The 14,114-nt window shown below is 33.0% G+C and overlaps 1 protein-coding gene across 3 annotated transcripts in view; it reads right to left on the bottom strand.

Annotated features, from left to right (window-relative positions):
* The window catches only part of gpm6bb (glycoprotein M6Bb), a 43,015-nt gene that overhangs the window by 4,202 nt on the left and 24,699 nt on the right, over nt 1-14,114 (bottom strand). For 2 of the 3 annotated variants that reach the window (XM_058786150.1, XM_058786149.1), the window contains exons 2-6: nt 9,218-9,404; nt 7,456-7,612; nt 6,705-6,873; nt 6,517-6,590; nt 5,838-5,903 (exon numbers count right to left, since the gene is read on the bottom strand). In XM_058786150.1, the coding sequence (XP_058642133.1) occupies nt 5,838-5,903; nt 6,517-6,590; nt 6,705-6,873; nt 7,456-7,612; nt 9,218-9,404 (653 nt within the window). Of the gene's footprint in view, nt 1-1,410; nt 3,267-5,837; nt 5,904-6,516; nt 6,591-6,704; nt 6,874-7,455; nt 7,613-9,217; nt 9,405-14,114 lie in introns of those variants that run through there. The other variant, XM_058786151.1, reaches the window with a different exon arrangement.

Raw genomic sequence — 14,114 nt, 5'->3', positions numbered from 1 at the left:
TCTCTTGAATTCAAAAACAAAAAAAGTATCACAACAGTTGCACATATGACTTGCACATTATATTCCATGTCTTCTGAAGTCATATGATGTTTTGAGCAATAAAAAGGCTGAAATTGAATTCGTTATGTACTATATGTGCTCACTGTGAACAGAAAAGAGCTCCTTTTGTGTTGCAGCACAGTCAATAATAACAGCACACGGCTTTGAAACAACATGAGAGCAAGTAACTGTTCATTTCTAGCCACACTATTCCTTTAGTATACAAACAACTACAAACGAATGAACACGAATACATATTGAAATCACATTCATATGCACAGGACGCTGGGGTGTGAGGGAACGGGAGGGTGTCAACGGAGCAAAGCCAAGCTTGAAATGAGGGTTAGTATGAAAAACACGCAGCATGACGCAAACTGAAACCCCAAACGAACGCTCAATAAACACCACTGAGGATCATTTGTACACAAAGTAGGTTTATTTTTATAAAGGAAAAACTACAGGCACCACAATCCCAGAGGAATATGAAATCAATCATGTGAGATGAAGCATGCATCTGATTGCTAAGTCAATAATGCTGGATCTGGGTGTACAAGAACAATGTGAACCTGTGATACAAGCAGCATCACGTCCAGAATAAAAAAACATTAAAGATCTTGACCTTATTAATGAAACCCAAAAATGAAAACTTTCTGAAAATGTGCTCATCCTCGGTTCATCCAAGATTAGGATGAGTTTGTTTCTTCATCAGATTTGGAGAAAAATAGATGCTCTGCAGTGAATGGGTGCCGTCAGAATGAGAGTCCAAACAGCTGATGAAAACATCATAATAATCCACAAGTAATTTTTTTTTTTTTTTTTTTTTTCACAAACACAGCTTTTGTCTTCTCCAGATGTTAACTGATGGACTGGAGTGGTGTGGATTATTGTGATGTTTTTATCAGCTGTTTGGACTCTCATTCTGACGGCACCCATTCACTGCAGAGCATCTATTTTTCTCCAAATCTGATGAAGAAACAAACTCACCTACATCTTGGATGACCTGAGGGTGAGCACATCTTCAGCACATTATCATTTTTAGGTGAATTGTTCCTTTAAAACCTCTAAATCCTGCCTGTATTAGTCACATTTAAAGCCACTGTGAAATGCAGGTAAATGCATGTTTTTGCATGTCTTGACAACCAGAAACTACCTAGATTTTAATAGAAGTTTAATAGGATCTTTGAACGTTAGCATGATTTTAAAAGGCCAGGTTTTTAGCTGGTTAAATTACTGTACTTTCAAAAGTTACAATCATATAATCAAGCGTTCGGCACAAACCCATGAGCTTCTGGTCACTAACTACAATCTTCTCAATTATCATGTTTATGTTTTATGTAATGTTTTATTAATGATCAAATCACACATAGGTCGTTCCAACTGACAGATGATTTTGTTTATTTATTAATAGTAAAGCAGACATTGTCATGAGCAAATCATGTAATAAAACATTAAAGGATCTGCTGTATTGCGTTCTGATAATATAAATGCAGTTTTGAATGAAATCTGATCATACAGATAATGCAACTCAATATTTATGTTTTAAGAATTATTTACTTGTTTTTATGTTGTTTTTTTCACTCTGTTGACAGTGAAAGGTCTGCGTTTAAAATAACAGTACCGTAAAACATATTCAAATCATATTTATGCGAACAAAAGAACTAGGTTAGTTGTGAAGCTGTACACGGACATCTAGCAAGTTTGTTTATAATACTTCACAAAGATTAAAAATACCAACAATCTTCATAATACTGCTTCAAACAAATGAAAAAATAAACACTGAAAACTGTAAACAGGTCTGAAGGAAGAAAACACCATGAAAATTGGCACAAGTCAGAAAAATTAGGTCTTTAGAAAAAATATAGACCCCCCCCACAACAGATTCTAGAAGCAAAATCACATTCATTTTCTCCATAAAGACATTAAACCTCAGAGTTCATAGCAGATGTGTTTTTAGATGTTTGTAAGTTATTTGATTTAATTATTGTCTTTTCAGGAATTTAAGCAGAGTCATCTTTTTAGATTTTATATACACCACCAGTCAAAAGATTGGAATAATTGTTATTTATTAAATGTTTTTTAAAGAAGTATCTTCTGCTCAGCAAGGCTGCTTTTATTTGATCATAAATACAGTAAAAATTGTGAAATATTTTTGCAGTAGAAGACAGTTAATTTATATGTGAATATGTGTTAAACTGTAATTTATTCCTGTGATGCGCAGCTGTATTTTCAGCATCATTACTGCAGTCTTCAGTGTCACATGATCTTCAGAAATCATAATAATATGCTGATTTGCTGCTCAACAAACATTTCTGATTATCAATGATTGTGCTGCACAATAGTTTTATGAAAATGTGATACTTTCAAAAGTTTGGAGTAAGTAATACAAAAAGAAAACAAAAGAAAAAAATAAATCTCTCTTTTATCCATCAATGACACATTAAATTGATCAAAAGTGACAAAATGGTACAAAAGATTTCTATTTTAAATAAATGCTGTTCTTCTGAACTTTCTATTGATCTGTGAATCCTGAAAAATAAAATGCATCACAGTTTCCACAAAAATATTCGGCAGCACAACTGTTTTCAACATTGATTAATTATAATTGATAATAAATGATTTCTTCTAATATGCATTCTTTTTAAAACATACAAAAAAAAATATATATCGTAACTAACTTTTGACCGGTGGGGTATGTATGTGTTTGTGTGCGCGTGCATGGTCAGGATTATATCAGTCTTCAGTCTTTGTCTTTTTGCTTTGAATCGTATTTCATGATCAGAATTTTCCAGCATTTCTATTGAGAAAATGAATGGGAAAAACACTTTTCTCTGTTACACTGTGCATCTGTTCTTTAGCGCTAATACTTAAGACAAAGAGATTGTAGGAGGAATTTAAAGACACTTAGTGTTAGGCTTCAAATGAATGTTTTCTAGTGGCTGCAGAAACGAAGGCAAAGTCTGGATAACAACACGTGCATGTTTACAGACACGGCAGCTCCGGCGTCCAAACGCTACATCTGTGTACAGTCCTATATTTACACATTACATGTCAAAGCAATGAAAGGTTTCTCTCGTTTGTTCTCGTTTCTATTATTTTAGTCCATATTGTCAGTGGCTGCTCATTCTAGGCACTTTCAAGCAACTGCGTTAAAATTTAGTGCAGCAGTCCTCTCGACTCTTAAACTTCAAAACAGCAAAGTTATACGTGGTAGCCATCATGTAGATGAGCTGGTGGAAGAGAAAGCACAAAAATCAGACGCCAAATTAATGACGGAATTAAGAAACTGCAGGTGAAATAAGTTGAATTCGCTAACACTGTTCACACTGGGAGCGTCTGATGACCTGGAAGCTGTAATTCAGTGAATTAAAATGCCATTTTCAACTGAAACCCATTCGTATTAAAACTGACTTTGCACGGATAATTAGAATAGCTGCAAATTAATATACACAGTTCAGAAAAAATATTTAAATTAGTAGACCAAAGACCAGAAACATCACAAGCTGCTTTGACTTAACAGCCAGGAGTTATTTAAATATATAGAATAGATAATAAAATTACATCACAAATAAAAGTTATAGTGAAAAGAACCATATTGCTAAAATATATATACAATGAACAATTTTTGAGGATGAAAAGCATGATTTTGTAAATAAATAAATAAATAATAATATTTATAGTAAATTAATATTTTAGCGAAAAGCATGATATTTGTAAATAATAGAAAACATATTTAATAATATAAAGAAATAATAAAATTTAAATAAACATTACATTACAAATCAATTTTATAATGAAAGACATTGGGGGATGAATTATTAATTAATTAATTAATTAAATTATTAAATTAGTATGTAATAAAATTGTAATTAAAAAGAACTAATAAAATTAAAATAAACATTACAAATAAATTTTGAAATAAATAAAATTGAAAATAAAATTATTAAATTACATTTTGAAAATATAAAAATTAATTTTAAATAAAATGTATAGTGAAAATGAGATAAAAAAGTAAAATTATTTAATATCAAAAAGAAATAATGAAAAAAACATTACAAATCAAATATTTAGTTTATATTATTTTAATATATATTTAGTATATATGATAGTTACATATATTATATATATTTATTATATAGGGGTGCGCAATACGGCAAAAATATCATATATCAGGGTTTTTTTGTTTTTTTTAAATATCACGATTCACGATTTTATCACGATTCTTTGTCATGTTGGTTTTTCTATTTTCCAAGTTGTTTGAGCATTACAGCCAAACTAATTTCCCTACTATAAAGACAAAGCCTTTCAAGGTAACAAAATATTAAAAAGTATGGTGGATATTTAGGCCAAAGTGGGCAAAGATAAAAATCGTTGTCATTATTTGATCTTTGTTATTAAAAAATGAGAACAAAGATACACATTACAAATACACATAAAATGCAAATAAAACAAACAGTGTTTTATTTTCAGGTACAACAGGTGTATTTAGCAGGAGCATTCAAGAAACTGAATGAACAAATATAAAAATAAAACGTATATTGATTCATATTAAAGCAACTGTATTAAAGTTTTTCAGTCAAGTGTAGTGAGTGATTTTTCTCTTTGTGTTTTGTTGTTTTATTAACATTAAAGGAATAATTAATACAGGTTTGGGACAACATGTGAGTGAGTAAATAATGACAGAACTACAATTTTAGGGTGAACTATCCCTTTAAATGACAGTCGGCAGCATGTTTAGCTCCGTCCCTTTAAGACCTGCACGCATCTGTTTTCTCTCAGCTGTTTACTTTCATTTTAGACATAACCAACTGAGTCTATATGTAAACCTTGTGTGTTGTGACAGTATTAGCGGAAAAGATAACTTAGTTCAGTAATCAGGCGCTGTTAGACAGGCTTTTTAGTGCGCACGCTTCAGGTGTACGAGCTCAGAAAAAACACACATCAGACCAGCGTGTGAATGAAATGTTTAACCAGTAAGGCTTTAAAGCAGATGCAAATAATGTACTTTTCTGATTACGAATAGGTGCAGTGTCCCGTGAGAGTAACTCTACCGCTGAGTTAACACTGATGTGAATGTATGTGGCTTTGTACAGTAACGTTATATTGAGACGGAGGCATCAGAACTGCAGCTGATAGAATGTGCCTGTAGCACGATACTACGATATTTCTTCAAAAGCAGATCGTGGAGACATTTTTTTCATCCACTATCAAATATCGTCATATTGCACACCCCTAATATTATAGTATTATAGTTAAAAGCATGACATTTGTAAAAAATTAAATAAAAAATAATTACATAATTATTTAATAAAATTAAAAAATTTAAGAAGCGAAAACATTTTAAATAAAATTCACTTAATTGTTTTACAGCGTGGTTGGAGTGTCAATAAAGAAACAGGCCAGCCATCAGCTGATGGTGTGACACCAGACGCTTCCAGTACTGACAGCTTTATTGATTATAACAGGACTGAACTAGTGATGTTGTGTTGAATCCTTTGTCTTATGTTGAAATTTCCTGTTTTTTTGCAGATACAATAAGACTAAAGTATGTGACTAGAAATTGAGCTTCTATGGCTGACGTCCCACTAGCTGATTTTTCAGTCATTTACATGCATGCATTTGGCAGAACAAAATCAAGACATCTCAGGTGGACTGCTGGGACGTCATCGCAAAACTACCATTAGATCAGGGGCTTAAAGCACATGGTTTGCAGTAGATGGTGCTGGGGATGAAGGGATAAAAAGAGGAGGAAGAGGAACAAACACCCCATATATCTGACCATGAAACAAACATCCGCTTACCAGAGCAATGACCGTCGCTCCGGCTCCGGCACAGGCGACGATATACAGATGATAGGACAGATAGAACTGCAACAAATGGGAAATCATTTATATCCACTGCTAGATGACAAATAAACCAGTGAGAGTGTGACTAATGTGTTTTCATACCTCACTGGTGTTGCAAATAAAATTTTAGTGAAAAGTATATTTGTAAAAAATAAAATAATAAATTAAATAATTATTAAATAAATACAAAATTAAATAATACTAAAATGTTTTTTTAATAAACATTAAATTATAAATAAAATGTATAATGAAAAGCAAGAAATTAAAAAATAAAATAATAAATGATAAATTATTAAATAATATTTACTCAAATTAAAAGGAACTAACCAAATGAAAAAATTACATTAAAAATAAAATTTAGTAAAAAGCAAGCCATTTTTAAAAATTAAATTATTAAATATTTAATCAAATTAAAAAGAACTAACAAAATTAAAATAAACATTTCATTACAAATAAAATTAATGGTGAAAAGCATGATATTTGTAAAATAATAATAATAATTATTATTATTATTTATTAAAATGAATGATAAGGCAGGTAGAACTAGAATTATGTATATCCACTGTATATCACATATATCCACTGCTGTACGACAAAGTCAGTAAACTAGCGTGAGACAAATGTGTTTTCGTACCTCGCTGGTGTTGCAAATATCACCTAGCGTTGAGCCGCAAGCTTTGCCTGGTGTTGCGTTCCACGGAATAATACCTGCATCAACATACAAACAACATCAACAATCACAACTCAAATCCTCATCAACAGTGTTTATAGTGCAGTTAAGGGTTTGATTCGCTTCATTACGTCACATTCAGAGTCTCGTACCGTACTGCCGCACATCCACACAGATGCTGTCGATGGAGGTCAGGTTGGCCATCGGTGAGCGCATGGCAGCGCAGGTCGACCACATGTTATAGAACAGAAACACGGGAACCGCTGAGAAGCCAAAAACCCCAAGCCAGGCGATTCCCAGGATATACGTCAGGAACACGAACTGAGAAAGAGAGGTTTGAACAGTTTTAGCAACAGCACCTCCCATCTCAAATAGTTATATATTTGTTTTTATTTTGTAATTTATTGATTATTTATTTTATATTATTTACATTTTTAAATTCCTTTTATTTAGTAATTTGACTTTAAATTATTTTCTATGTCTATTTTATCCATCTAATTTATTTTGGTACGATATAAAAGTTTTAAAAGATATAAAACAATATATATAAATTTTAAAAAAAGCAAAAAATTACAAAACCAATTAAACAAAAAATTTGATAAATTTTATATATGTGTGTGTGTGTGTGTGTAAAAATGTTAAAAAGGTCTCAGACATTGATCTAATTATTTGATTCAAGTTATTTTTATTATATATATATATATATAATTCTATTAATTACATTACTTATTTGCTTTCATTTTGAAATTTATTTTAATGTTTTATCTAAAAAATTCTATTTATTTTGATACTTTTTATTTTTAGTGTATTATTAATTATATATATTTTTATTGTTATTCATTATATTTTACTATATTTATTTGATTGTATTATTAATCAGTATATCTGCAGGGGGTCTCGTACCATCCCGCTGATGCAGCGTCCGCAGACAGTGGTCTTGAACTCGCTGTGGAGCTCTTTGACGGCGCTGGTGGTGTAAAACCCCTCGGCGAGCAGAATGATGCCGTACAGAAAGAAGAAGGAGGCGATGCCGTATATGACGTACTGCATGAGCTGGATTCTGCAGAAGAGACGAGGACATTTCACAGATGTTACTGCTTCTTTGTGTTTAGTTTCTGTTCAGACCATCTGGAGCATCTTCTTAGTGAAATCACGAGAGTGTGTGTGTGTGTGTGTGTGTGTGTGTGTGTGTATGTGTGTTAGTGCAAGGTGATTCTGCCATTAACCTCTGTCCTGAAGACTCAGCATTGTTTGAGAACATCTCATCACTGCATGTGACTTTAATTAAAGTCTTGAGATGGAGAACAGAACAAATGTGAAGCGATGAGAAATCATCAACAGATGTGAGCAGATTTAACTGAACACACAACAACTGCAAATAATTACTCATAACAGGTGAGTCTTTTCATTGTAAGAGACGAACTGGAGCTCAGACAGATAAAATAAACCGTGAATCAGTGAATGAATGATCAGGTAAACTTTAAGAAAATGTATTCAATTCAGTGCATGATTTCCTGGAAAATCTACAGTGACACCGGAGACGAAAATATAAAATGAGATACTAGGAATCAACATAAATCCATTAAACAGCATCTAAAGTTTTTAACGTCCAAAACAAAACAACATCAAAACAACTAAAACAATATTATATTTTGCTTAATGGTTCTAAAATGTTTAACTTTCATGACAAATATGCACTGAGCATTCTCATTACTGTAATTTAAAAAAAATAATATTCTCCTTAAAGTAATGTGAAATCTTTTTTAAAAATTAAGTATTTCTTCATGATGTTAGTAGGCGCACTGTATTTTTAAGAGGAAGTGACTTTCTTATCTATTGTCATAACTCTATAAAAGAAAATGGACATTTAATGCAAGAAATTGAATACAAATATATAAGCAATGGTGTTGTATATTTATGAAAGTATAATTTAAAATATATACACAACCAGTCAAAAGTTTGAATAATTAAGATTTTTTTATGTTTTTAAGTCTTTTCTGCTCACCAAGATGTGTTTTTTAAATTAAAAATACAGTAAATTGTGAAATATTACAAATTAAACTAGCTGTTTTCTATGTGAATATATCTGTTAAACTGTAATTTATTTCTGTGATGCGCAGCTGTATTTTCAGCATCATTACTGCAGTCTTCAGTGTCACATGATCTTCAGAAATCATTCTAATATGCTGATTTTCTGCTCAAGAAGCATTTCTGATTATCATCAATGTTGAAAAAATGCGGGAAAAATTCTGGGTAAATTAAATAAATAAATTAATACTTTCAATATTAAATTGATCAAAAGTGACAGTAAAGACATTTATAATGTTGCAAAAGATTTCTATTTCAAATAAATGCTGTTCTTTCAAACTTTCTATTCATCTGTGAATCCTGAAAAATAAAATATATCACAGTTTCCACAAAAATATTGTGCAGCACAACTGTTTTCAACATTGATAATAATCAGAAATGTTTCTTGAGCAGCAAATTAGAATGATTTCTGAAGATCATGTGACACTGAAGACTGCAGTAATGATGCTGAAAATACAGCTGCGCATCACAGAAATAAATTACAGTTTAACAGATATTCACATAGAAAACAGCTAGTTTAATTTGTAAAAATATTTCACAATTTTGACAGTGTTTTCCCAGGTTCCTCCTCACTCACATGTCAGTCAGCATGGCGTGGTCTGTGGTGATCTTGGAGAAGTGGTTCTCCAGGATGGTGAGGGTTCCTGTCAGAGCGACGTGTCCGCAGCCACAGAAGAGCGCCACGCCGGAGAAGCACAGGATGGTGGCCACCAGAGACGCGTACGGCACGCCGCCCAGACATTTAATACAGCACTCAAAACAACCTGCACACACACAAACACTCGTTACAATCTGAAGAGCTTTACTCAAACATGCTTTAAACACCATGTATACTACAGCTGTGTGATTTATACAGTGTTGGGGAAAGTAACTTTTAAAAGTAATGCATTACAATGTTGCGTTACTCCATAAAAAAGTAACTAATTGCGTTACTTCTCTACTTTTTATGGAAAGTAATGCTTTACGTTACTTTTGATATACTTTTTAAATCTGGGAAGGGCTTGCTTGTTTGTTTTTAGTATGAAAAAGTGATAATCTTGAAAAATGGCATGTTGTCGTCACATAAAGACTCAGTGTTTCCCACACGTTGATTTATTTATTTATATCCACATCGACCGCCACAAATACCCACTGCCCCCTGCCATCAGCTCTCGCGTCTCACACACGAGCGCGACTTTAGAACAATATTTAGCAACTTCCACACCCTTTTAGTTTTTTTCCATAAAAAGGTACATACTGACAAACCTAGCGACTTTTTTGAAAAAACCTTAGCTTTCATTCAGTTGGAAGATGTCTCCAGTGCGGCGTTCCTGGTTAACGTAGTATAATGGGTCGTGTTTAGTCACTATTTATACCTGTTTTATGTATGACAACAGAAAATATGTAAATGTGAACAGCTTTATTGGGCACTCAGTTGTATTACAGTATGTGACAATTCATAGAGTAGAAGTGCCACATCTGAAGTGCCAAAACTTGTCTGAACGCAAACTTGACGCAATGACATCATAAATATGCAAATTATTATGTGACATCACCTGCCGCCACAAGCGTCACAACATCCTGTGAGAAACACTGAGACTCATATCACTTTAAAAGACTTGCACTATAATGCATGCTTAATGTGGTACTTTGATGATGCTTTTTGTTCTTGTGGTTACCATGAAATGTTGTAAATGCTGCATGAAGCGTTTCAAAAAACATTTGAAAATTCCACTTTTGTTTTCCACAGAAAAATATGGAAAAACAGGGCTGCAGACTGCGACTGAAACGGTCACGACCAAAAACATTAATTTGTGAGTGAAGTTTTTGCTGAGGTTCAATCCTATACTTATGAATGGGAGAAAGTGCAAGGTGCAATATGGCAGGATAGTCCCACCTTCTAAATGAAAGAGCCAATCGCTGATTGGTAAAGTCATTGTATCACTGCAGCGGCTGTAGAAGCTCCGGTTCCCATAGAAACCTGAGGCTGGACCGGCCGATGCGCATGCACAGTTATAAGGGTTTTGGCTAGATGGGATACAGCTCCAACCGGAAACGAACAATGAAATTAATTTTCTACCTATTAGATTAACATCTACACCTACCCCAACCCTAAACCTACCCCGTACAATAATGAAAAAAAAAAAAAGTAATTATTGTTGTACAATGTGAAAAAAAATGATGCTGTATTGATGTACGCATGCCCAGTAGCGCCATACGTATCCCTTCTAGCCTTAACCACGTTGGAGCTACGCATGCACATTGGCTGGTCTAGACTGAAAAATAAGCTTTTTAAATGCTATTTGAGTATAAGAAACAACATTCATGGGGCAGTTCATTTCAGATTTTTTTGCTGATTTGAAATATGTTATTTAATCGGGAGTTCAGCGATCCGTTGTAGATTTCAGGATTCCCCCATTCATTCAGATAGGACTACAAATATGGCGGCCGACTGAACGGACTTTCCTTGAAAGGGACTTTGACGTGAATTAACATCAAAGTAGGGGTGTGCGATATGACAATTTTTGATCGTGGATGATAAAAATGTCTCCACGATCTGCTTTTAAACAAATATCGTAGTATCGTGCTACAGCGCACATTCTATCAGCTGCAGTTCTTATTCCTCCGTCTCAATATACTGTACATTATTCGGATCTGCTTTAAAGTCTTGCCGGTTAAATGTTTTATTCACGTGTCGGTCTGACGTGCGCTTTTTCTGAGCCCGTACACCCGAAGCGCGCGTGCTAAAGCCTGTCAAAAAGCGCCTGATTACTGAACTAAGTTATCTTGTGCACTAATACTGTCACAACACACAAGGTTTATGTATAGACTCCATTGCTTATGTCTAAAATGAGTAAGTAAACAGCTGAGAGAAACGGATGCGTGCCTCTGTATATTAGATGCCTGCATGTCTTACAGGGGCAGTACTGAACATGCTGCCGACTGTCATTAAAGGGATAGTTCACCTTAAAATTTAATTTCTGTCATTATTTACTAACTCGCATGTTGTCCCAAACCTGTATTAATTTCTTTCTTGTGCTGAACACAAAAGAAGATATTTTGAAGAATGTGGGTAACCAAATAGCATCTGGTCCACATTGACTTTTGATAGAAGGAAATAAAAATACTATGGAATAAGTCACTGGGGACCAGCAACGGTTTGGTTTTCCACATTCCTCAAAATAGCATTTATGTTTAGCAGAAGAAACTCATTCAGGTTTAAAGAAACTTAAGTAAATGATGGTATAAATATAAAACACTTTTTATTTTGGGGTTATTATTCCTTCAATGTTAATGGAATATCCGCCATTCTTTTTTAATATTTTTGTTATCTTGAAAGGTTTTGTCTTTATAATAGGGAAATTAGTTTGGCTGTAATGCTCAGACAACTTGCAAAATAGTAAAACCAACAGGACAAAGAATCGTGTTAAAATCGTGATTTTTCTTAAAAATATCGTGATATTTTTGCCATATCGCCCACCCCTACATCAAAAGGTAGGCTATTTTATAAGAGAGCCTATAGTACAACTTATTGAAATGTCTCATGTAATCGCTCATTCTGTGTCAAACTGCCGAAAATGTGTAAACAATGCCACGTAACAATATATTTACCTCAGAATACCCATAGGACATCCATAAGCTCATCAGTCGGCTAGAATTATAACTATAAAGAGGAGCATTTTGCTATATTTATTCGCTATTGCATATTAATATTTTTACTTAACCTGTTGTCTACACGATAAAAAAAATGCAAGAATGCAAGCTAAAAATAAAATTCAACACGTCCTATAAAATCTCATGTTACTAATGAAGAAAAAGCGACTGGATGTGTGAGAGATATGACAACATTTCTATAGGATGCATTGAGGAGGAGCCCAAACTAACACTGTATAAAGCGATCAGTTGACTTTTCTTAAAAAACCCGTTGCCTTAAAATGATTAAGTAAATAAACGTAATGCATAATTAAAGAAATACATTGAACTTGACAATTCTGAGTTACACTGACAAATAACAGTTTGAAAATGTGTTGTGTTCAAATTAAATTGCAATTACTTAAGTGTACACTCAATGGCCAAGTGATGCTTATGGTCCATGATATTGGTACAGATTCAGTGTAATAAACAATTATTTGTGACTATATTTCAAGTTGGAAAAGACGTTTAGTTCCCACTTTAATTGAACCTAAGTTCCCAGGTCATCTACAAGATGGATTAAAATGCTGATAAAGTCAAGAAAAGAGTAGACAAACACATGACAGTATGATCGAAATGTCAAAATGTCAAATAAATAAATGCATACAGTACATACATAAAACGTGTTTATTCTGTGGCACCTAAAAATAATTTTTTATTTTTTTATAGGAGCCAATGGCTCCTTACTCGATTTTTTTGTCCTGAAAAATAACAGCATAACCCAAGAGTCAGAAAAACTGAAAAAAAATGGACAGATTTTCTGCTTTTGGGTGAATTATTCCTTTAATAAATGTGCCATCAAACTGTGAAGCTCCTAATTAAAAACAGTGGAAAGCAGAGAATGTGAAAACAAAGACTAAAATAATGATCTGCGTGTGTGTGTGTGTGTGTGTGTGTTCTGTTCAGTCTGGGCAGTTTGAAGATGTTAAATTAGTACTTAAAAAGTTCTGCTCCAGATCTTCAAACAAACAAACCAATAAAAAAAACATATGCAAACTCTGTTGGTTGGTTTATTAAACAGAAAATGCATGCATACAAGAATGAAGACAAAAAAAAAAAAAAACAACACTGCTGAAATCCTGCTGGAAAAACAGGCATTAATATCTAATGGAGCCTTATATGGGAATGTGAGCATATGTTTGCCTTCTATTAGTCGCTCCTCACTTTAATTATAACATACTAACAGTGTGGTCAGTTCCGGACCGTCCAAAATGATAATTGATGTTGACTGATAATGGCCTGATGAAGTGACTCACATCAGCTGCTGTACAGTAATGATACACATCATGATTTATAGCTTACATGTGTAAAGGACATGAACCAAAGCCGTGAAAGAAAAATACTGTGCTGTGAAACTAATCAGCACTATATTTAAGGAAGATTTAATGCAAGTACAGCATCATTATTTAAATAAATAAAATATTTAATTAATTAATTAATTTTAAAGTAAGACTTTTGTCATTGTGACATTATATTCCTGATACAGTCATTATCATAATGTGTTTATAATTCTCATTATTCTCAACATTTTCAGTAGGATTTATTACTGTAAAAATAAAACTGGTACAACAAATACTGCAATGACAAAAATATCAATGTTAATCATTTAAACTATTTGGTCACACCTCGGTCAAGGTGATCAAATATTTAAAACAAATTTCACGTCACAGTAATTAGAAAGAGATATTATTTTAAGTATTACGTAAGATTTTATTTTGATCCTTGAGGGAGAACTGCTTAACTGTCATGAAAAGTCACATTGCAAAATAAAATAAAAAAAAGTAAAGTAATAGGTTTCTTTT

This window comes from Onychostoma macrolepis, chromosome 09 (assembly GCF_012432095.1).
Source record: "Onychostoma macrolepis isolate SWU-2019 chromosome 09, ASM1243209v1, whole genome shotgun sequence".
Taxonomy (NCBI): Eukaryota; Metazoa; Chordata; class Actinopteri; order Cypriniformes; family Cyprinidae; genus Onychostoma; species Onychostoma macrolepis.
The sequence above is the reverse complement of the archived record's forward strand: the minus strand, read 5'-3'. Positions and strand labels throughout refer to the sequence as shown.